This window comes from Salmo trutta, chromosome 31 (assembly GCF_901001165.1).
Source record: "Salmo trutta chromosome 31, fSalTru1.1, whole genome shotgun sequence".
Classification (NCBI taxonomy): Eukaryota; Metazoa; Chordata; class Actinopteri; order Salmoniformes; family Salmonidae; genus Salmo; species Salmo trutta.
In genome coordinates, this window is record NC_042987.1 from 24,911,501 (window position 1) to 24,935,377 (window position 23,877).

Sequence of the window (23,877 nt, forward strand, 5' to 3'; positions counted from 1 at the left end):
CGGTTCCGGGATTTGATCCAGCCACTTTTCGTTACTGGCCTAACTCTCTAACCACTAGGCTACCTGCCATCCTTCATCAATAAGTGCATCGATGATGTTGTCCCCACAGTGATCGTACGTACATACCCCAACCAGAAGCCATGGATTACAGGCAACATCCGCACTGAGCTAAAGGCTAGAGCTGCCGCTTTCAAGGAGCGGAACTCTTACCCAGAAGCTTATAAGAAATCCCGCTATGCCGTCAGACTAACCATCAAACAGGCAAAGCATCAATACATGACTAAGATCGAATCATACTACACCGGCTCTGACGATCTTCGGATGTGGCAGGGCTTGCAAAACATTACAGACTACAAAGGGAAGCACAGCCAAGCCCTGCCAAGTGACACAAGCATACCAGGCGAGCTAAATTACTTCTATGCTCGCTTGAAGGTAAATAACACTGAAACATGCATGAGAGTACCAGCTGTTCCAGAAGACTGTGTGATCAAGCTCTCCGCAGCCGATGTAAGACCTTTAAAACAGGTTAACATTCACAAGGCCGCGGGGCCAGAAGGACTACTGGGACGCGTACTGTGAGCATGCGCTGACCAACTGGCAAGTGTCTTCACTGACATTTTCAACCTCTCCGAGTCTGTAATACCAACATGTTTTAAGCAGACCACCCTAGTGCCTGTGCCAAAGAACACTAAGGTAACCTGCCGACCCATAGCACTGACGTCTGTAGCCATGAAGTGCTTTGAAGGGCTGGTTATGGCTCACAACAACATTATCCCAGAAACCCTAAACCCACTCCAATTTGCATACCGCCCCAACAGATCCACAGATGATGCAATCTCTATTGCACTCCACACTGCCCTTTCCCACCTGGACAAAAGGAACACCTATGTGAGAATGCTATTCATTGACTACAGCTCAGCGTTCAACACCATAGTGCCCTCAAAGCTCATCAATAAGCTAAGGAACCTGGGACTAAACACCTCCCTCTGCAACTGGATCCTGGACTTCCTGACGGGCCGCCCCCAGGTGGTAAAGGTAGGTAACAACACATCCGCCACGCTGATCCTCAACACGGGGGCCCCTCAGGGGTGCATGCTCAGTCCCCTCCTGTACTCCCTGTTAACTCATGACTGCACGGCAAGGCACGACTCCAACACCATCATTAAGTTTGCCGATGACACAACAGTGGTAGGCCTGATCACCGACAATGACGAGACAGCCTAGAGACCTGGCCGTGTGGTGCCAGCACAACAACCTCTCCCTCAACGTGATCAAGACAAAGGAGATGATTGTGGACTACAGGAAAAAGAGGACCGAGCACGCCCCCATTCTCATCGACGAGGCTGCAGTGGAGCAGGTTGAGAGCTTCAAGTTCCTTGGTGTCCACATCACCAACAAACTAACATGGTCCAAGCACACCAAGACAGATGTGAAGAGGCCACAACAAAACCTATTCCCCCTCAGGAGACTGAAAAGATTTGGCATGGGTCCTGAGATCCTCAAAAGGTTCTACAGCTGCACAATCGAGAGCATCCTGACTAGTTGCATCACTGCCTGTTATGGCAACTGCTCGGCCTCCGACCGCAAGGCACTACAGAGGGTGCCTTGCGTTCATCACTGGGGCCAAGCTTCCTGCCATCCAGGACCTCTTTACCAGGCGGTGTCAGAGGAAGGCCCTAAGAATTGTCAACAACCTCCCTTGTCATAGACTGTTCTCTCTGCTACCGCACAGCAAGCTGTACCGGAGCGCCAAGTCTAGGCCCAAGAGGCTTCTAAATAAGCTTCTACCCCCAAGCCATAAGACTCCTGAACATCTAATCAAATGGATACCCAAAATATTTGCATTGCCCCCCCTCTTTTACACCGCTGCTACTCTCTGCTGTTACCATCTATGCATAGTCACTTTAATAACTCTACCTACATGTACATATTACGTCAACTAACCAGTGCCCCCGCACATTGACTTTGTACTGGTACCCCCCTGTATATAGTCTCGCTACGGTTATTTTACTTCTGTTCTTAAATTACTTGTTACTTTTATTTCTTATCAGTATTTATTTAAACTGCATTGTAAGGTCTACACCTGTTGTATTCGGCGCATGTGACTAATACAATTTGATGTGGGCTGCGTGGCTCCTAGAATGGGTCTGGCTTTGTGATATTACCTAATCAGTTTCTAATAGCATAGGAAAAGTAGGCAATACACTAAGCATACAATGATACAATGACAACATGCCTGATGCATAGATTGGTTGAGTGAGGATATCAGATATGGGTGAAAATGACTGGTTGTTTCTTATATTTTCAATGCTCTTCACACCCAATCAACACTGTTACCTGAGTTCAGTTCACACAACATAAGAGAACAGAATTGAGGGGAAGAAGCGATTAGAGCAGCACAATAAAGGGAGTTCATCCCAGTCCTCTGTCTGAGGTAACAAAGATCCACTGTTCAGTAGAAGACTAGAATGTGTTAAACAACCAGGCAGGAAAAGAATGTTTCACACAGAGACTCTATTGACATTGTGATGTCATCAGAAGAGTTAGGTTGGATATCTTCAGAAGGGTAAAAAAATGCAGTCGAAATGCTCTGTGGAGTCTGCCTGTGTCCTTAATGGCACCCTATTCCCTATATAGTGCACTACTTTTGATCAGAGCCAAAGCACTACATTGAGAATAGGGTGCCATTTGGGATACATTCACTGTGCATCACTGAAAGGCCAGTGTGTCGTTCATCTGGTCTGAATCTAATAAACCTGATCTATTTAAACCTATTAAGTACCTTATTTTGCAATACAGCCTGCCGCTGTCTGGACGGACAAAGGTTTGGGCTCATCTGCACTGAGCTCTGTGATCGCGCCCTCATGTTGGGATTGTGTCACACTTCACTATTACCAGTATATATTGTTCTCTAGAGTCCCAGACAACAGTCATTATAAACCGAGTTTTGGTTGAGCAGTGAGAGGTCTGTGGAGATTAACAAGGAAAGGAAAATATTCATCACAGCCAGGCCCAGTGGGGTTAGAGGGGAGGTGGGGGAGGCAGGGTCGTCACTGGAACTGTAAACTAACCTCACCTTTAGCAGCAATAACAAATACAATGGGATGGGACCTCAATAGGGAAACGCAGCATCTGTAGCAAATATTTGTCATCTCCATGTTTTGAAAGTGGGAATAAGGCCATGGTTGCATCTCCATATCGGTTTAATTTATTTTCACAGCAGGGAAGTGCTGGATTCTTTCTCACCCCAGTGTTTAAATGACGCGTCCTCCAACACGCTGGCTTCAAAGCAAGCCGAGAAGGAATCAAGGGATGGGCACAAAGATACATTTTTTTGCTAAAAACTGCCTGTGAGCAGCGGGGTACTGATGCAATCCTCAAGTAACAACTTTCTGCCACAGACAGACTTTGACCGGTCCAAGAATGACATCACCCACCCATCTGAAGCTGTGGCAGCAGTTACATTCACAAGCTGCCCTCCAGAGAAATGCAAATTTCATGTGTGCCTCCCAAGTGGCACCCTATTCCGTATAATGTGCACTACTTTTCCTCAGAGTTCTATGGGCCCTGGTCGAAAGTAGTGCATCATAGGGGAAAGGGTGTCATTTGGAACACAGACCATGGCTTTACTGGTGTCCATGTGGCAGTGAAGGTTCCCCTACGAAAGGAATGGGATTCTCCCTACGTGGCCTCCACACTGTTTTAACATGAGCTGGATGTTGGTTTCCTACCAGGCAAAACAAAAGGTGTTAAATTTTTTTATTTTGAGGGGATGGAGCAGGGGGTCAAAACAGGATGAGGGAGTTATTATGGGCTTAGTTCCACTGGAGAGAAAGATTTCCAGTACACAGAAAACACAGTCTTTTCATTACAAGTTGAACCCAAGAAGCCTGTGAGGTTGTGAACTTGAGAAATCATGTCATTGAGTATGTTTACATGCACACTAATAATTCAATATTAAACCGATTAAAACCTGGTTTTCTGAGCAATCTTTCAAATTATTAGGACATGTAAACAGCTTAAATCTGCATTCCAGCAGTGGATTGGAACTGTGCATGTGCCAGCATCGGGTAGCGGAAGCCTCCCTCTTATGTGCGAGTGAAGTGAGTTAAGAAAAACTGAAAGTGTGCATCTTAGAAATAGTTTTTAATAAAAAATAAAAAAGTATTCACCAAAAAAACATGTTCACTCTTGTAGAACGTTCATTTTGATTGCCAATCAAAAGATCCATCAGTCGTCGGATTTTGTGTCCATGTAAACAGGATTTTGTGTCCATGTAAACAGGATTTTGTGTCCATGTAAACAGGATTTTGCAAAGCATGTAAACGTTTTAAATGAACTATTATATTAACCTGACTATACAAAATAGTCGCATTAAATCAAATCAAATGTTATTTGTCACATGCGCGGAACACAACAGGTGTAGACCTTACAGTGAAATGCTTACTTACAAACCTTTAACCAACAAAGCAGTTAACAAAAATAAGTGTAAAGTAAAAAATAGAAAATAAAAGTAACAAATAATTAAACAGCAGCAGTAAAATAACAATAGCGAGGCTATATACAAGGGGTACCGGTACAATGTGTGGGGGCACCGGTTAGTCGAGGTAATTGAGGTAATATGTACATGAAGGTAGAGTTAAAGTGACTATGCATAGATAATAACAGAGAGTAGCAGCAGTGTAAAAGAGGGGTCTGGGTAGCCACTTGATTAGCTGTTCAGGAGTCTTATGACTTTGGGGTAGAAGCTGTTTAGAAGCCTCTTGGACCTAGACTTGGCGCGCCGGTACCACTTGCCGTGCGGTAGCAGAGAGAACAGTCTATGACTAGGGTGGCTAGAGTCTGACAATTTTTAGGGGTTTCCTCTGACACCGCCTGGTATAGAGGTCCTGGATGGCAGGAAGCTTGACCCAGTGATGTACCGGGCCGTACGCACTACCCTCTGTAGTGCCTTGCGGACGGAGGGCGAGCAGTTGCCATACCAGGCAGTGATGCAACCAGTCAGGATGCTCTCGATTGTGCAGCTGGAGAACTTTTTGAGGATCAGAGGACCCATGACAAATCTTTTCAGTCTCCTGAGGGGAATAGGCCTTGTCGTGCCCTCTTCACGACTGTCTTGGTTTGTTTGGACCATGATAGTTTGTTGATGTGGACACCAAGCAACTTGAAGCTCTCAACCCGCTCCACTGCAGCCCCGTTGATGTGAATGGGGGCGCGCTCAGTCCTCCTTTTCCTGTAGCCGACAATCATCTCCTTTGTCTTGATCACGTTGAGGGAGAGGTTGTTGTCCTGACACCACACGGACAGGTCTCTGACCTCCTCCCTATAGGATGTCTCATCGTTGTCGGTGATCAGGCCTACCACTGTAGTGTCATGGGAAAACTTGATGATGGTGTTGGAGTCATGCCTGGCCATGCAATCATGAGTGAACAGGAAGTACAGGAGGGGACATGTAAGCGTGCTTATTAAGTCCATCTCAGAATTATGCGGTATGTGTGTCACTGTCAACTCAGAATTGCCTCATGGAAAAACATGGAAAACAAACAATACTTTGAACAACCCTACCTTTTCCTATTATTTCAAAACTCCATTCCGCATGTTATCAGGGTGGCATTGGGAAATCAGGAAAATGGGAAATGTCTGCATTGAAATATGACACTGCCTGAAAAGCAAAACAGTCAAACTGCCTGCCAACAACCACCAGCTTCCCTATAGACTAGGCGATAACAAAATCAGACACACTACTAGGACGAGAGAGGAATCATGGATGCATTTTAAAATGGCACCCTATTCCCTACACAGTGCACTACTTTTGACCAGATCCCTATGAGCCCTGGTTAAATGCAGTGCACTACATAGGAAATAGGGTGCCATTTGGGACATACCTCATAAATTCAGCCAATTAATAGTGGAGTCAAGAATGCAGTATTTATACTTCTGTTTTGTTGTTCCTGCTAGTTTCAGCCAATTTGGCGTTGAGCTGGGTATCCAACCATTCACACCATCACAGCCCTGTTGATTGGATCTACAAATGCTCAGCAGCAGATGGGACGGACATAAACCACTGCATCCCAACACGGACCTTTCCAAATACAGTATCTTCACGCACGGAAGAACACCATTTTGATTTGGAAGTTGGGAGGGAATGAGATGAGGATCAAAGGCCCTACAACAAGAGTAGGCTGTGGCTACATCCAAAATGGCAACATAATCTCTGTATAGGCCAATTATTTTGACCAGGGCCCATAATGCACTATGTAGGGAATAGGGTGACATTTTGGATGAAGCATGTAGGATGGTACATTGGCTGTTAAAGACAGCATTTAGCTAGCTGTATATCCACAGAGCTAGGTAGGTAATACCAGTAATAGACCTTTCAGGATTTCCACAGCACAGAGACAGTCCAGCTAGTCTACAGTACATGTCATACTGTCATAATTCAAAAGCTTGAAGGTAGCCTTTGGAGGCAACGGTTTAAATATTCATTTCCCCTGTGTCAGGGGAGAACACAAACCTGAGGGCTCACTGAACTGTCAGACAATGAACAACAGGCATTTGTTTGGCTTTGGCAGATTTCTGGACATAGAGGACAGGTTGACATCCTCTAATACATAAGGTGTGCATCCCAAATGGTTCCCTATTCCCTACATAGTGCACTACATTTGACTAGTGCCATATCGGTTCTTGGTCAAAAGTAGTGCAATATAAAGGGAATAGGGAGTCATTTGGGACGCAGCCAGAGAGAAATCAGAAAGGCAGCAAAGGTATAGTGGTGGTGGTAGTGATAGTGGTGGTTATAGTGGCGGTGGGTTCCCGTAACGGTTTGGTATGCTTAGTTTGTTGTTTTTGTCAAAAGAGGCAGATCATACAGGTCTAAAAATACTGGACTTTCTTAGGGTCTTGTAAATTACATTTTGTCCAATTCCTGCAGTCTGGTTGAAGAACAGTAATACACTGCTCAGGCTGGCTTGTTCAACATCTCACAGTGAAGAATGTAGTGATTAGGTGACAGAAAAAAAAATGTTAAGGTCAATGAGGTGCTGCCAGCTGAACAGCGAATGAGTGAATACTAACAGTACCATGTCTGAAGTTTTAAATCACTGACAAGTTTTCAGAATCAATGATGCTTAAATACTGGCTGCAAAACATCTCTAAGGAGGACTAAGAGAAAGTCCTTACCTACACCCATCTGATCTGACTTACAAAGGCTGTATTATGTAACCACGACTGCGAATGTGAATCAATAATTACAATTCAGAATCAACGCAAATGTCAGACTTCTCTGAAGCTGCTGAATATCCTGTTCATTCAATGGTGAGGCATGGACAGTAAAACTCAAGCCTCAAAATGTGTAACTAAAGCCTCTAAAAATGTATACAGACCGTAGAATAATCTCAGGCAAAGCAGCCTCCGAGACCCTGGTATCTCATGTCATTTTCACAAGCAAGCGTCAACTCAAGACTACATATTATTGACCTGGGACCTTAGTGTCCTGACTATCTCTATGACTATCTCTATGCCATCTTGGAACCAACAGTCTCATCATCACTCTCACCACAACTCACCGCCAAGGAGGGAGGAGGAGAAAGACATCTCTATGGCAACTGCCACTCCAAAAGGTAAGAGCACCATGCACTTGGATGGGCTGGCTGAATCAGACACTTTCGTAAATAACACCCTAATCCCTATATACAGTAGTACACTACTTTTGACCAGAGCACTATGAGCCCTGGTCAAAAGTAGTGCACTACACATGGAACAGGATGCCATTTGGGACGCAACCAGTGAAAGCCAAGACTGAGGGATTTGGGACAACGCAAACAAATATAGCAAGGCAAATACAAGCTGGCTACTAGAAAAGGTAGTGATGACATCAGGTTTCTTGTGTACACCTCTACCTGCCTGTCTCCATTGACATTTTCTGTGAACCTTGACCCTGGCCTGTCACAACTAATTCTCCATGATAAACAGTAAACACTGACTCTCTTTGTATCTGAGTGACATACCTGTGACGGCCTCAGTGAATGCTGCTAGGTACGCTGATGTGTGTGTCCTTATCATAAGGGCAAAGCAATTCTGCCCTACCAAGCAAAAAGGCAGTAACTGCTCATAGCATTGAACTGAGAAAAACAGCTTTTATTTACCTTGGTTTCACAGTAACCTTATGCAGTTACTGCTAACATGACATCCATTTTCTCCAAAACACAAGAGGAAGGATACTTGTCCACATGATTAAGTATGTATTTAATGTAGCAAAAATTACATTAACTCATTTGACCAAATGAGCGGTTAGTCTTTTTGCTTGGTAGGGCAGAATAGAGAAGTGAGCACTTAAGTCATTATTGGCATGTTTCAAAATCCTTATGTCACAAAAGGAGGGGCGGCAAGCCACCTGTCATAATCTCAATCCAAAGGTCGGCGACTCTACCTCGTTTTGATCCCAACTGAAAACAGTGGAGAGCGTCATTATAACTCACCACCACGCCCACCGGTCTGGCGTTGGGTGATTATGGCACTTTGACTCGCACAGTGACATATTCTGTGAAATGCCACGGCTAGAATTCATTAAACATTCAAACAGAGGGGGAGAGCCACAGGCTTGGCCAGAGCTAGGCTGTACGACTCATTAGGGAGGCTGCCAGAATAAAACATGGTTGTTTTATCAATGTACAAAATCCCCCCCGCACGCCACAATATTATTCTGCTTTCAGAAGACAAAGAATCCTGAGTTGTCTGCATAAAAGAATAAAGTGTCAATGCACTTCACTTAGACAAAGAGTGTCTGGTTTTAGCTTGAACGAAAAGTAGCAATGCACTGTATAACCACACCTATCATATTTTCCTTGGCTACTGTATAATTTATTATTCAGGGTAATTTTCTCTGAATTCATGCATTCCAAATAAAGTGCATTAGACATATTGTAGTCTGCTGCATGTCTTCCATACAAACAATCAAGGTCAGGCCACATTATATGATATTTTAATTGTAGGCCTGTAGCTTCAAAACAGAGCAGACAGAACTGTTATTAACAGTAGCTAGTACAGTGAGGATAAGTATTTATTGAGGGAGAGAATTCTTTGAGCTGTATGGTTTTAAAACTACAAATGTGTGACAGAAACAGGCATCCTACCCGACCCAGACGTGACCAAGGAGAGGCTGAAGTATGAAACCCCAAAAGGCGGGTAAGCAACAGGAGCGCCTTATCCTTGAGTCAAAATGGTTTCTACATCTCTTCCTTATTGAAGAATGGGCTAGTCAGGGAAATGTAACATCGCTGTCTGCACATACAGAGGGATGAAATGTTAGGCCCGGGTGTTGAACAACTTCCATTTGATGGAACCAAGTGAGTTAAGTTAATCAACTGAGTCTATTGACAGTTCAACATTTCTGCCATAGCTACATCAATAGGGTACTGCTGTGTGAACAGCAATGAATTAATGAAACAGAACGTGTTTAGGACAGGACACAGCATAACATTGATCTCTGAGGCAGAGGTCATGACACTCTTGGGCAATAGTGATAATCGAGCTCAGTGATTTGCTTTTTGCATAAAAGGGTGCACTACATGTGTCAAGCGGTATGCTAGCCAAACGGAACGGAAGTACATGTTGCACCAAATCATTTTCTTGCCAATCTGATTGCTTCAGACATTTGACTAGTGATTAACCAAAGCATGTATTTATAGCCCAACATCCCTACTGCCTCTAACATAATATGCCATTCAGCAGCCTCTGTCAATCGTTTCACTTATCAGGAGAAGATATTGCATGACCGTGATTTCTTTAGCGATCTGATTGTTTCGGATATGGCACATTTGACTAGTGATGACACTATGTATGTATACAGTCTAGGCTAGTCCTACATCCCCACAGCTTCAGTAAAACTAGAAAACAGTATAAGCCCTTAGCGTGTAAATCAATCAGTGGTCTGACAGTCAGAAGCTGTGTCCCAAATGCCACACCATTCCCTTTATTATAGTGCATTACTTTTGACCAGGGCACACAGGGAATGCATCCAGAGAATTAATACACCCTGGCTAAGATAAACTATATATACACACAGTACCAGTCAAAAGTTTGGACACACCTACTCAATTAGGGGTTTCTCTTTATTTGTACAATTTTCTACATTGTAGAATAATAGTGAAGACATCAAAACTATGAAATAACACATATGAAATCATGTACTAACCAAAAAAAGTGTTAAACAAATCATAAATATATTTTAGATTTTTCAAAGTAGCCACCCTTTGCCTTGATGACAGCTTTGCACACCCTTGGCATTCTCTCATTCTCTCATCATTACTTTAAGACATTAAGGTCAGTCAATCCAGAAAATGTCAAGAACTTTGAAAGTTTCTTCAAGTGCAGTCGCAAAGACCATCAAGTGCTATGATGAAACTGGCTCTCATGAGGACCACCACAGGAAAAGAAGACCCAGAGAGCCAGTTTCATCATAGCACTTGATGGTCTTTGCGACTGCACTTGAAGAAACTTTCAAAGTTCTTGACATTTTCTGGAGGAGACTGCGTGAATCAGGCCTTCATAGTCTAATTGATGCAAAGAAACCACTCCTAAAGGACACCAATAAGAAGACTTGCTTGGGCCAAGAAATACGAGCAATGGACATTAGACCTGTGGAAATCTGTCCTTTGGTCTGATCAGTCTAAATTTGAGATTTTTGGTTCCAACCGCCGTGTCTTTGTGAGACGCAGAGTAGGTGAACGGAGGATCTCCTCATGTATGGTTTCCACCGTAACGCATGGAGGAGGTGGTGCTTTGCTGGTGACACGGTCTGATTCATTTAGAATTCAAGGCACACTTAACCAGCATGGCTACCACAGCATTCTGCAGCGATACACCATCCCATCTGGTTTGCGCTTAGTGGGACTATCATTTGTATTTCAACAGGACAATGACCCAACACCCCTCCAGGCTGTGTAAAGGCTATTTGACCAAGAAGGATAGTGATGGAGTGCTGCATCAGATGACCTGGCTTCCATAATCACCCGACCTCAACCCAGTTGAGATGGTTTGGGATGAGTTGGAGTGCAGAGTGAAGAAAAAGCAGCCAGCAAGTGCTCAGCATATGTGGGAACTACTTTAAGAATGTTGGAAAAGTATTCCTGGTGAAGCTGGTTGAGAGAATGCCATGAGTGTGAAAAGCTATCATCAAGGCAAAGGGTGGCTACTTTGAAGAATCTCAACCATAAAATATATTTTGATTTGTTTAACACTTTTTTGATTACTACATGATTCCATGTGTTATTTCATAGTTGATGTCTTCACTATTATTCTACAATGTAGAAAATAGTACAAATAAAGAAAAACCCTTGAATGATTAGGTGTGTCCAAACTTTTGATTGTATTATATATACACAAAAGTATGTGGACACCCTTTCAAATTAGTTATTTCCGCAATTTCAGCCAACTAGCACACAGGCATGCAATCCCCATAGACAAACATTGGCAGTAGAATAGCCTTTCTGAAGAGTTCAGTGACTTTCAACTGAGCACAGTCATAGGATGCCACCATTCCAACAAGTCAATTGGTCAAATTTCTGCCCTGCTCGAGCTACCCGGGTGGTAGGCTGAGAAGTGGTAGGCCACACAAGCTCACAGAACAGGACCACTGAGTGCTGAAGCGTGTAGCGGATAAAAATCTGTCCTCAGTTGCAACACTCACTACCGAGTTCCAAACTGCCTCTGGAAGCAACGTCAGCACAAGAACTGTTCATCAGGAACTTAATGAAATGGGTTTCCATGGCAGAGCAGCCGAACACAAGCCTAAGATCACCATGCGCAATGCAAAGTGTCGACTGATGTGGAGTACAGCTCGCCACCATTGGACTCTGGAAACGTGCTCTCTGGAGTGATGAATCACGCTTCACCATTTGGCAGTCCTGACGGATGAATCTGGGTTTGGCGGATGCCAGGAGAACGCTACCGGCCCCAAAGCATTGTGCCAAATGTAAAGTTTGGTTGAGGAGGAATAATGGCCTGGGGCTGTTTTACATGGTTCGGCTCCTTAGTTCCAGTGAAGGGAAATCTTAACGCTACAGCAAAAAATGACATTGCAGATGATTCTGTGCTTCCTACTTTGATGCAACAGTTTGGGGAAGGCCCTTTCCTGTTTCAGCATGACAATGCCCCCATGCACAAAGCGAGGTCCATACAGAAGTGGTTTGTCGAGATCAGTGTGGAAGAACTTGACTGGCATGCACAGAGCCCTGACCTCAACCCCATTGAACAGCTTTAAGATAAATTGAAAGCCGACTGTGAGCCAGGCCTAATCGCCCAACATCAGTGCACGACCTCACTAATGCTCGTGGCTGAATGGAAGCAAGTCCCTGCAGCAATGTTCCAACATCTAGTGCAAAGCCTTCCCAGAAGAGTGGAGGCTGTTATAGCAGAAAGGAGGGGACCATCTCCATATTAATGCCCATGATTTTGGAATGAGATGTTCGACGAGCAGGTGTCCACATACTTTTGGTGATGTAGTGTAAGTCAAGGGGCACTGAGAGGACAGCTGGTGGACTGGTTTGATGTTAACATTCACCTGACAATCAGATTAGGTCGGTCCGGACACCTGTTGGCGTGCCGGGCCTTGCTGATTGACCTCCGTTAATACTCTCTATCCACATAAGAACATCACAAATCTCCATGGTTCACAGCAGGAGGACTCAAGGCCGGGGCATGTACATGTATGTACCGGTTTTGACCAGAATTCTATCACATTTCTTATTTCCTAAAATATAGTCTCAAATTGGACCCTATTCAATGCACACCTAGGTCGTATATATATCAAGTGCCCCCCCCGTCCTTGTAGGGTTATTGTAATCTAAGAGGTAAAACTGATCCTAAATCAGCACTTCAGGACTGAGTTATGATCTGTTGTAGCCTATCACTATCTACCCAAGGCGTTTGATCTCAAAAGCCCCAGTCAAAGAGGTTGAGCTGTGAATATAGGTCAAAGTCTGAGAGGTGAATAACTATGCATTTGATGTTGTGCTGGATAAGGACAGTCAACTATTCAAATAAATAATGCAGTAAGGCACCCATTTCCAGAAGGTGTTTACATTTGATGCTAAATAACTCTCATAATTACCTAGACTCATGGTTTTCCAAAACACAGTCTAGTGAGTTAATCTAGTTATGATGAGAACTATTCTACCATGTATAGCATGGTGTGAATTAAATGAAATTTAACTTACATTGCTCAAAAACTCAAAGTTATTGGTTGTCTGTGCATCTCATCCCCCAAGGTTGTCCTCACAGTTGTATGTATGTATGTATGTATGTATGTATGTATGTATGTATGTATGTATGTATGTATGTATGTATGTATGTATGTATGTATGTATGTATGTATACATGTATACATACATACATACATATACATATATATATATATATACACACACATACACATACACACACACACACACACACACACACACACACACACACACACACTGGACAATGGAACTCTTTTTTCCCTTTTTTTATAAATAGAGGGCAATATCAACATGCCCATATATAAAATAAAATACGTGTATAGCCTTCCCATTGCTTTTGAACATGTAATGGACCACACAAGAGAGAATGTATGTGCATTTTGTGTTAAAATATTATTCAGAATAAATGGCTGAGCTCTGCAAATAAAAATGACAATTGCTTATGCTCACGACTCCCCATGAGAAACTAGAAAAACATTGCTAACGGCTCTTGCACCGGAAACATGACACAAAATGAAGTTTACAAATAGTGTCGGTTATAATTGTAGGCCTACCCTAACAAATTTGAAAGAACATGTCAAATTCAAGACTATGGCTATAGTTTTGCCCATCGTCAACTTGACAGCAAAAGAATGTGTTCTTCTGTCTTCAAAAGCCACTTAGAAATGAACATTTCACATGGTAAACGTGCCGTTTAGGCAACACTAAAGAGTGGACTAGGCTACTTTGTAACAAAGAAAAATTAGTTCCCAATAATACCTTGAATCAATCTAAAAATGCCATCAGTTGATACATTTGACAATATCAATGTTAAATTGGCGTAATGATTTGTTTCAAGGTCACAATCTTTCTATTTCTAATTGCCAAAATCTGATGAGAACCCATTGCACTCTGTGGTGTGATATAAAAGTACAATGAAACTGATATGTAGCAATGTACTGTGATTTGATTCAACATGAATTTTCGGCAGTACTCTCTGCTCATCGCGCGCTAGATCCATCCATTTATTCCCACAAAGCTTTCCCTTTTCTCTGCAGCAAAGAATGTCCGTTTTTCTGCAAATTCTGCTAAATATAATAACTATAATAGGGGGACATTCAAATATTGCTTACCTTCTGATAACTCCAGCTCCAGCTCAGCAAGTCTGTCTCGCACCTCCAAAGGAAGGGGTAACGTATCACGGTCCGCCATTCTGCTTTAAAATTATTTGTCTTGCTCTTCTCTTCTTCTCCTCACTGAGTCCAGTAAAGTCTTTCACCGCTGACTGTCCTTTCTCCGCAGAGCGCCGATGCATAAGGCAAAAGAGGAGCGAGTTGAGTGGTTAATAGAAATGCGGAAAGCGTTTGGGCGAATTCGAATATGGCTTTGCTCGCGTCCTTATTCAAGTCCAGCCGTGGTTGGTTGTCCCTGTAGTATGAAAATGTACAGCTACTGTAATTCCAAGCTGTGAGTGCTGCTGAGCGACACACTAACGTTACTGCCACACACGAGATCACATTCGAACCCTGATGGAGGGCGCCAAATACCCACTCTCAAGAACTGCTCGAGATTTTATCCCCTCTCCATCCAGAAGAACATTATGTTGGTTTAACAACCCATTGCCCCCCAACTGTTCGAATATAAAATATTTCAGAGGCTTCATGGTGCAAAATCAGGGGTTGAAGTGAGCTGTTGTTTACGGGTTGGTTTGGAAAGGGGTTGGCGTTAAGGCTGGGCCCTTTCAGAGATCACATTCATATGCATATATTGATTTTGTCATTCTACGAAAATGGTGGACTGTTGACCAGTCAATTTTTTTTAAACATATTTTTATTTTTACTTAGCAGTGTTAATCAATACAAATGACATCTTAATGTATTTTTACTACATTAAATAGATAAAAATGCTTGTGTTGCCTTCTCACTGTATCTATATCTGAATGACAATTCAGGCTTTCCAGAATATAATTTCACTATTTACTTTGCATATAAATCTGACAGAAAAGGTTCATGTTAATATTAAGATTTGCTTTTATTAGTAATAACTTACTTTAAACAAAACACATTTTTCTATTGTAACACCAGTGACAAACCTTCAGACTATTCTATTAAAACCAGTAGGAACATTAACACCAGTGACAAATCTGAAGAAAATATAGAATATCTAAGATGGTGGCCACAGTAGCTCAAACCGCACTTCTTAAATTGTAAATAAATGACTTACTCATGTGATTTGATCAACTATTTCAATCAAATTTCCTTTTCCCTTACTATAAACTTTGTCACTTGTGTTACATCTTTGTTAAAGCTTCACATGAAATTACCAAATGAATCAAATCAAATCAAATTGCTAGCATATGAAGAGAGAGTGCAGACTCACCATATGTTTTTCAAAACAGACCCACCTCCAATTAACCTTTGACCGAGGAGGAAGTTGGCAAGGATGTTGCATTTTTTAAAATATATATAAATGGGGTAACACCAGTGACATGAAATTGAGGGACAGCAATTCCCTGTAAATTATTTAAAATATGTAGTTCATTTTTTTGTTAAGTAATCCACTAAATAACTATAAACTTTACTTTGTTTTATGACATTTAAATATTTTTTAACTCAAAATATGTCACAAAACCACGATTCATGAACCAAGGAAGAACCATTTTCATGGTATTGACCATGTTCTTTGAGATAGATAGATATCTATATCACACACACACACACACACACACACACACACACACACACACACACACACACACACACAGTTGAAGTCAGAAGTTCACACACACCTTAGCCAAATACATTTAAACTCAGTTTTTCACAATTCCTGACATTTAATCCTAGTAAAAATTCCCTGTCTTAGGTCAGTAAGGATCACCACTTTATTTTAAGAATTTGAAATGTTAGAATAATAGTAGAGAGGATAATTTATTTCAGCTTCTATTTCTTTTCATCACATTCCCAGTGGGTCAGAAGTTTACAAACACTCAATTAGTATTTGGTAGCATTGCCTTTAAAATTGTTTAACTTGGGTCAAACGTTTTGGGTAGCCTTCCACAAGCGTCGCACAATAAGTTGGGTGAATTTTGGCCCATTCCTCCTGACAGAGCTGGTGTAACCGAGTCAGGTTTGTAGGCCTCCCTTAATTGCACACGCTTTTTCAGTTCTGCCCACAAATGTTCTATATTATTGAGGTCAGGGCTTTGTGATGGCCACTCCAATACCTTGACTTTGTTGTCCTTAAGCCATTTTGCCACAACTTTGGAAGTATGCTTGGGGTCATTGTCCATTTGGAAGACCCATTTGCGACCAAGCTTTAACTTCCTGACTGATGTCTTAAGATGTTGCTTGAATATATCCACATAATTTTCTTTCCTCATGATGCCATCTATTTTGTGAAGTGCACCAGTCCCTCCTGCAGCAAAACACCCCCACAACATGATGCTGCCACCCCCGTGCTTCACGGTTGGGATGGTGTTCTTCGGCTTGCAAGCTTCCCCCTTTTTCCTCCAAACATAATGATGGTCATTATGGCCAAACAGTTCTATTTTTGTTTCATCAGACCAGAGGACATTTCTCCAAAAAGTACAATCTTTGTTCCCATGTGCAGTCGCAAACCGTAGTCTGGCTTTTTTATAGCGGTTTTGGAGCAGTGGCTTCTTCCTTGCTGAGCAGTCTTTCAGTTTATGTCATCCTGTTTTACTGTGGATATAGATACTTTAGTACCCATTTCCTCCAGCATCTTCACAAGGTCCTTTGCTGTTGTTCTGGGATTGATTTGCACTTATCGCACCAAAGTACGTTCATCTCTAGGAGACAGAACGTGTCTCCTTCCTGAGCGGTATGACGGCTGCGTGGCCCCATGGTGTTAATACTTGCGTACTATTGTTTGTACAGAAGATAGTGGTACCTTCAGGTGTTTAGACATTGCTCCCAAGGATGAACCAGACTTGTGGAGGTCTACAGTTTTTTTTCTGAGGTCTTGGCTGATTTCTTTTGATTTTCCCAGGATGTCAAGCAAAGAGGCACTGAGTTTGAAGGTAGGTCTTGAAATACATCCACAGGTACACCTCCAATTGACTCAAATGATGTCAATTAGCCTATCAGAAGCTTCTAAAGCCATTACATAATTTTCTGGAATTTTCCAGGCTGTTTAAAGGCACAGTCAACTTAGTGTACGTAAACCTCTGACCCACTGGAATTGTGATTGTGAATTATAAGTGAAATAATCTGACTGTAAACAATTGTTGGAAAAATTACTTCCATCATGCACAAAGTAGATGTCCTAACCGACTTGCCAAAACTATAGTTTGTTAACAAGACATTTGTGGAGTGGTTGAAAAATTAGTTTTAATGACTCCAACCTAATGACTCCAACCTAAGTGTAACTTCCGACTTCAACTGTATATATCTCAATATAGAAAATGTTTGTAATATAACTGTCTTGTTTATGTTTTAGTACTAAGCTAACATATGGAATTGTTCTAAAGATGGTCATATCATTTAGCTATTGGATTTAGAATTTTTGGACCCCTTTAGGTATCCCCCAAAAAGATGACAAAATATTGAATTTGACTCTTACTTCTATAGCCCATAGAAACACAACACTTTCATTAATAAGTCATAAGGTTTTGAAGTGTCTGTCCTATATCTAGGAGATATAAGAAAGCTCAAGAAATATATACACTACCATTCAAAAGTTTGGGCACTTAGAAATGTTTTTGTTTTTTAAATAAAAGCACAAATTTTGTCCATTAAAATAACATAAAATTGATCAGAAATACAGTGTAGACATCGTTAATGTTGTAAATGACTTGTAGCTGTAAACAGCAGATTTTCTATGGAATAATTACATAGGCGTACAGAGGCCCATTATCAGCAACCATCACTCCTGTGTTCCAATGGCACATTGTGTTAGCTAATCCAAGTTTATCATTTTAAAAGGCTAATTGATCATTAGAAAACCCTTTTGCAACTATGTTAGCACAGCTCAAAACTGTTGTTCTGATTAAAGAAGCAAAAAAACTGGCCTTCTTTAGACTAGTTGGGTATCTGGAGCATCAGCATTTGTGGGTTCGATTACAGGCTCAAAATGGCCAGAAACAAAGAACTTTCTTCTGAAACTCGTCAGTCTCTTCTTGTTCTGAGAAATGAAGGCTATTCCATGCAAGAAATTGCCAAGAAACTGAAGATCTCGTACAACGCTGTGTACTACTCCCTTCACAGAACAACGCAAACTGTCTCTAACCAGAATAGAAAGAGGAGTGGGAGGCCCCATTGCACAACTGAGGAAGAGGACAAATACATTAGAGTGTCCAGTTTTTGAAACAGACTTCTCACACGTCCTCAACTGGCAGCTTCATTAAATAGTATACGCAAGACACCAGTCTCAACATCAGCAGTGAAGAGGTGACTCCGGGATGCTGGCCTTCTAGGCAGAGTTGCAAAGAAAAAGCCATATCTCAGACTGGCCAATAAAAAGATTAAGACAGGCAAAATAACACAGACACTGGATAGAGGAACTCTGCCTGGAAGGCCAGCATCCCGGAGTCGCCTCTTCACTGTTGACGTTGAGACTGGTGTTTGGCAGGTACTATTTAATGAAGCTGCCAGTTGAGGACTTGTGAGGCCTCTGTTTCTCAAACTAGACACTAATGTACTTGTCCTCTTGCGCTGATGTGCACCGGGGCCTCCCACTCTTTCTATTCTGGTTAGAGCCAGTTTGCGCTGTTCTGTGAAGAGAGTAGTACACAGCGTTGTACGAGGTCTTCAGTTTCTTGGCAGTTTCTTGGCAATTTCTTGCATGGGATAGCCTTAATTTCTCAGAACAAAAAGAGACTGACGAGTTTCAAAATAAAGTTCTTTGTTTCTGGCCATTTTGAGCGTGTAATCGAACCCACAAATGCTTATGTTCCAGATACTCAACTAGTCTAAAGAAGGCCAGTTTTATTGCCTCCTTAATCCGAACAGTTTTCAGCTGTGCTAACAACTGCAATTAGTCTTTCAAAAATGATAAACTTTGATTAGCAAACACAACGTGCCATTCGAACACAGGAGTGATGGTTGCTGATAAATGGGCCTCTGTATGCCTATGTAGATATTCCATAAAAAAATTCTGCTGTTTCCAGCTACAATAGTCATTTACAACATTAACAATGTCTAAACTGTATTTCTGATCAATTTGATGTTATTTTAAAATGGACAAAAAACATGTGCTTTTCTTTCAAAAACAAGGACATTTCTAAGAGACCCCAAACTTTTGAACGGTAGTGTACATTTTTTGTTTTTACACATATTTAACCCCATGTGTTTGGGCCACAAAACTACCTCCATACTTCCATTTGTTTGTATGGGTTACCTTCAGACCGTTCAGACGGTACAGACGTTTTTGTGAAAAGACAGATTTTTCCGGGATGTCTCATGGTCTGACAAACACAGCTGTAGCTTAAACTAATGGATTTTGATGGGGATTATTTTCTTACGTTACTTTGATTGACGAATGGGTGCACCAACAGATTTAAGGATTACAACAGAAACACTGTCATTATCTGACATTTTTCCTGGTGGTTAAGGCAGGGGACAGGAAAGCCACCGTTTTCGTAGAATGACTGTATTCATGCATTTATGAATACCATACATGAAAATAGTAGAGTCACACGATGGCATTGCAGTTAGTTAAGCCTACATGTAATGTACACTGGCAATTTCTTTTAGGCAATATTGCCAAGTAATGTTGCTGGAAACGGGGTGGGGTATGACTGTCACGGTCCCTGTCTTCTCACTGCCCTCTCACGTTCTCTGGTGCACAATGTCTGCTTCAGAGATGTACAATATTTCACCTCCAGCTCAAAGTGTAACCTGAGGAGCATTAGTTCCCTCCTGTACTCCCTGTTCACCCACAACTGTGTGGTTGCGCACGACTCCAACACCATCATTTAAGTTTGCAGTTGACAACGGTGGTAGGCCTGATCACCAATGATGAGACAGCCTACAGGGAGGTGGTCAGAGACCTGGCAGTGTGGTGCCAGGACAACTTCTCCTTCAACGTCATAAAGACAAAAAGGAGCTGATTGTGGACTACAATAAAAGGAGGTCCGAGCACACCCACATTAACAAAGCTGTTGTGGACCAGGTCGAGAGCTTTAAGTTCCTCGGTGTCCACACCACAGGTCCACACACATCAACACAGCCATGAAGAGGTCATGACAACGCCTTTTCCCCCGGCTGAAAAGATTTTGCATGGGACCTCAGATCATACATTTTTTTCTATAGCATTAACAGCATCTTGACTGGTTGCATCACTGCCTGGTATGGCAACTGCTTGGCATCCGACCGCAAGGCGCTACAGCGGGTAGTCCGTACGGCCCAGTACATCACTGGGGCCAAGCTTCCTGCCATCCAGGACCTCCATACCAGGTGGTGTCAGAGGAAGGCACTAAAAATTGTCAAAGACTCCAACCACCCAAGTCAGACTGTTCTCTCTGCCACCGCCCGCCAAGCGGTACAGATGCACCAAGTCTGGAATCGCCAGGACCCTGAACAGCTTCTACCCCCAAGCTAAATAGTTAAATAATTAACCAATACCGACCCTGAATATCTGCATTGACCCTTTTTTCACTAACTCTGTCACTGCTGTTTACTATCGATTCTGTTGCCTAGTCACTTTATCCCTACCTATATGTACATGTCTACGTCAATTACCTCGTACCACTGCACTGAATCAGTATTGGTACCCTGTGTATATAGCCAAGTTATTGTTACTCGTGAATTTATTCCTTGTGTTATTATTTTTCTATTATTTCTCTGGATTGTTTGGAACGGCTTGTAATTAAGCATTTCACTGTTAGTCAACACCTGTTGTTGACGAAGCATGTGACAAATACAATTTGATTATTATAGTTCTCCACAGGTGAACTTTCAAACCTGACACATTTAGAGCATTGCATTGACAGTATCCCTCATCATTAGAGATAACAATAAGCCTCTGGCCCTTTCAATGCATAAATTCAGATTCCAGACTTTTTGTCTCATGGCTGAACACGGTCACACCCAGGACTTGCAAAGAGGTAGAATGCACCAGATTACATTAGGCCTACATTACCACACTGGCTCTTGTGAATGCTACCATCTTATAACGCCACCCCCCGATCCTGTTTCTTTGCCACACACAGGATTCTTCTGATGAATAGGCAGCCTAGTCCAAGTCCCATGCTCTCCAGCCTCCTCTGGAGGAGGCAGGGAAGGTATGCATGTCCCAGTATGCCTGTACACATTAAGACAGATGGCCAGGATCGAGCCTGTCTGAGCCAGCTGACCAATTACGATGGTGCTAAAATGGCCATACACAAACTGTCAACATGAAAAGTGCATGTGCAGTAAAATGAACTTACCTACCCACACAGCAAGAATACTCAAAGGGGGAAAGGAGTGGAAAGGCCAATGGACTGTTTTTGAGGGGTGGGTCGGTGCATGTATGGGGCAGGCCGGGGGTCATTTCTAAATCTGACTTATCATGTTCCATATACATTTTTGTAAAGAACGTTGTAATGCAAACATTGTGTAAAGAAAACAAACTGTAAGCCCAAATCTTTATGCTGATCTCTCAGCAGCTGCACTTTAATAGGAAACAGACCAAGGCCCGTCACAAAATGGTACACTATTCATTTGGAAAGTATTCAGACCCGTTGACTTTTTCTACATTGTTACAGCCTTGTTCTAAAATGTATTAAATAAAAAAAATCCTCAGCAATCCACACACACACACACACACACACACACAATACCCCATAATGACAAAGCAAAAACAGGTATCTAGAAATGTTTGCTCGTTTATTAACATAAAAAAAACAGAAATACCTTATTTACATAATTATTCAGACTCTTTTCTATGAGACTCGAAATTGAGCTCAGGTGCATCCTGTTTTCATTGATCATCCTTAAAATGTTTCTGCAACTTGATTGGAGTTCACCTGTGGTAAATTCAATTGATTGGACATGATTTGGAAAGGCACACACATCTAAATAAAAGGTCCACAGTTGACAGTGCATGTCAGAGCAAAAACCAGGCCAAACTGAGCAATCGGGGAGAAGGGCCTTGGTCAGACCAAGAACCCAATGGTTACTCTGACAAAGCTTCAGAGTTCCTCTGTGGAAATGGGTGAACCTTCCAGAAGGACAACCATCTCTGAAGCACTCCACCAATCAGGCCTTTATGGTAGTGGCCAGGCGGAAGCCACTCCTCAGTAAAAGGCACATGACAGCCCGCTTGGAGTTTGTCAAAAGGCAACTAAAGACTCTCTCCTGAGAAACAAGATTCTCTTGTCTGATGAAACCAAGATTGAACTCTTTCGCCTGAATGCCAAGCGTCACGTCTGGAAGAAACCTGGCACCATCTCTACAGTGAAGCATGGTGGCAGCATCATGCTATGCGGATGTTTTTCAGTGGCAGGGACTGGGAGACTAGTCAGGAGAGGGAAAGATGAACAGAGCAAAGTACAAAAGAGATCCTTGATGAAAACCTGCTCCAGAGCACTCAGGACCTCAGACTGGGGCGAAGGTTCACCTTCCAACAGGACAACGACCCTAAACACACAGCCAAGACAACGCAGGAGTGACTTCGGGACAAGTCTCTGAACGTCCTTGAGTGGCCCAGCCAGAGCCCAGACTTGAACCCGATCGAACATCTCTGGAGAGACCTGAAAATGGCTGTGCAGCGACGCTCCCCGTCCAACCTGACAGAGCTTGAGAGGATCTGCAGAGAAGAATGGGAGAAACTCCCCAAATAAAGATGTGCCAAGCTTGTAGCATCATACCCAAGAAGACTCAAGGTTGTAATCGCTGCCAAAAGGTGCTTCAACAAAGTACAGAGAGTAAAAGGGTCTGAATACTTAGATAAATGCGATACTTCCGTTTTTTTAAATATTTGCGAACATTTCTAAAAACCTGTTATTACTTTGTCATTATGGGTTATTGTGTGCAGATTGATGGGGGGAAAAAACATTTAATAAAATGTTAGAAAAAGGCTAAAATGTAACAAAATGTGGGTCTGAATACTTTCGAGAAGCACTATAGTGCACTACTTTTGGCCAGAGACCTATGGTGGGGGCTCAAAAATAGTGCACTATATAGGAAATTGGGTGCCATTCGGGACTTATCCATAAAATGCAAAACAGCCATGACATGGGAAACGGAGTGGGAGGAAAATGTGCTTGAATAGAAGGCCTACCACTGGAGAAGTATTTTTTATAGAGGGGTTACAAATTGCTTATGAACAGGTCTACTTGTTAACAAAATGGCTGCAGCTGCAAGACAATTGGATCAAATCAAACTGTGGACCCATGAGATGTTTGAAGAAGCCTATGGTTTTGTGTGGGGAGTGATACACTGGCTTACCCTAATAGGATTGTGGTGTGCTGTGGAACAAATCCTCCAAGATGTCCTTGTGTGAATATGTTGCCACCTTGTGGCTAGTATTTTGCATGAAAATATAGAACAGCATCCCGTAGGCTTGGATATGATGTGGTGGATGGACAATGGCTTTGTGTGTGTTAACTTGCCTGCTGAAAAAACAGACAAAGGAATTTCTGAAACACCTTTCTATTTTTGGACAATGGCTCATAGCATTATAACATGTGTAGTTTGAATGGGATGGCCAAAAACAA

At 42.4% G+C, this 23,877-nt stretch overlaps 1 protein-coding gene across 5 annotated transcripts in view; it reads right to left on the reverse strand.

Annotated features, from left to right (window-relative positions):
- The window catches only part of LOC115169814 (disco-interacting protein 2 homolog C), a 224,991-nt gene extending 210,068 nt beyond the window's left edge, over positions 1 to 14,923 (reverse strand). For 2 of the 5 annotated variants that reach the window (XM_029725798.1, XM_029725797.1), the window contains exon 1: positions 14,351 to 14,920. In XM_029725798.1, coding sequence (XP_029581658.1) covers positions 14,351 to 14,429 — 79 coding nt within the window. In that variant the 5' untranslated portion in view covers positions 14,430 to 14,920. Of the gene's footprint in view, positions 1 to 14,350 lie in introns of all 5 variants that reach the window. The other 3 variants (XM_029725795.1, XM_029725796.1, XM_029725799.1) reach the window with 3 other exon arrangements.
- Positions 14,924 to 23,877: the final 8,954 nt, after the last annotated feature.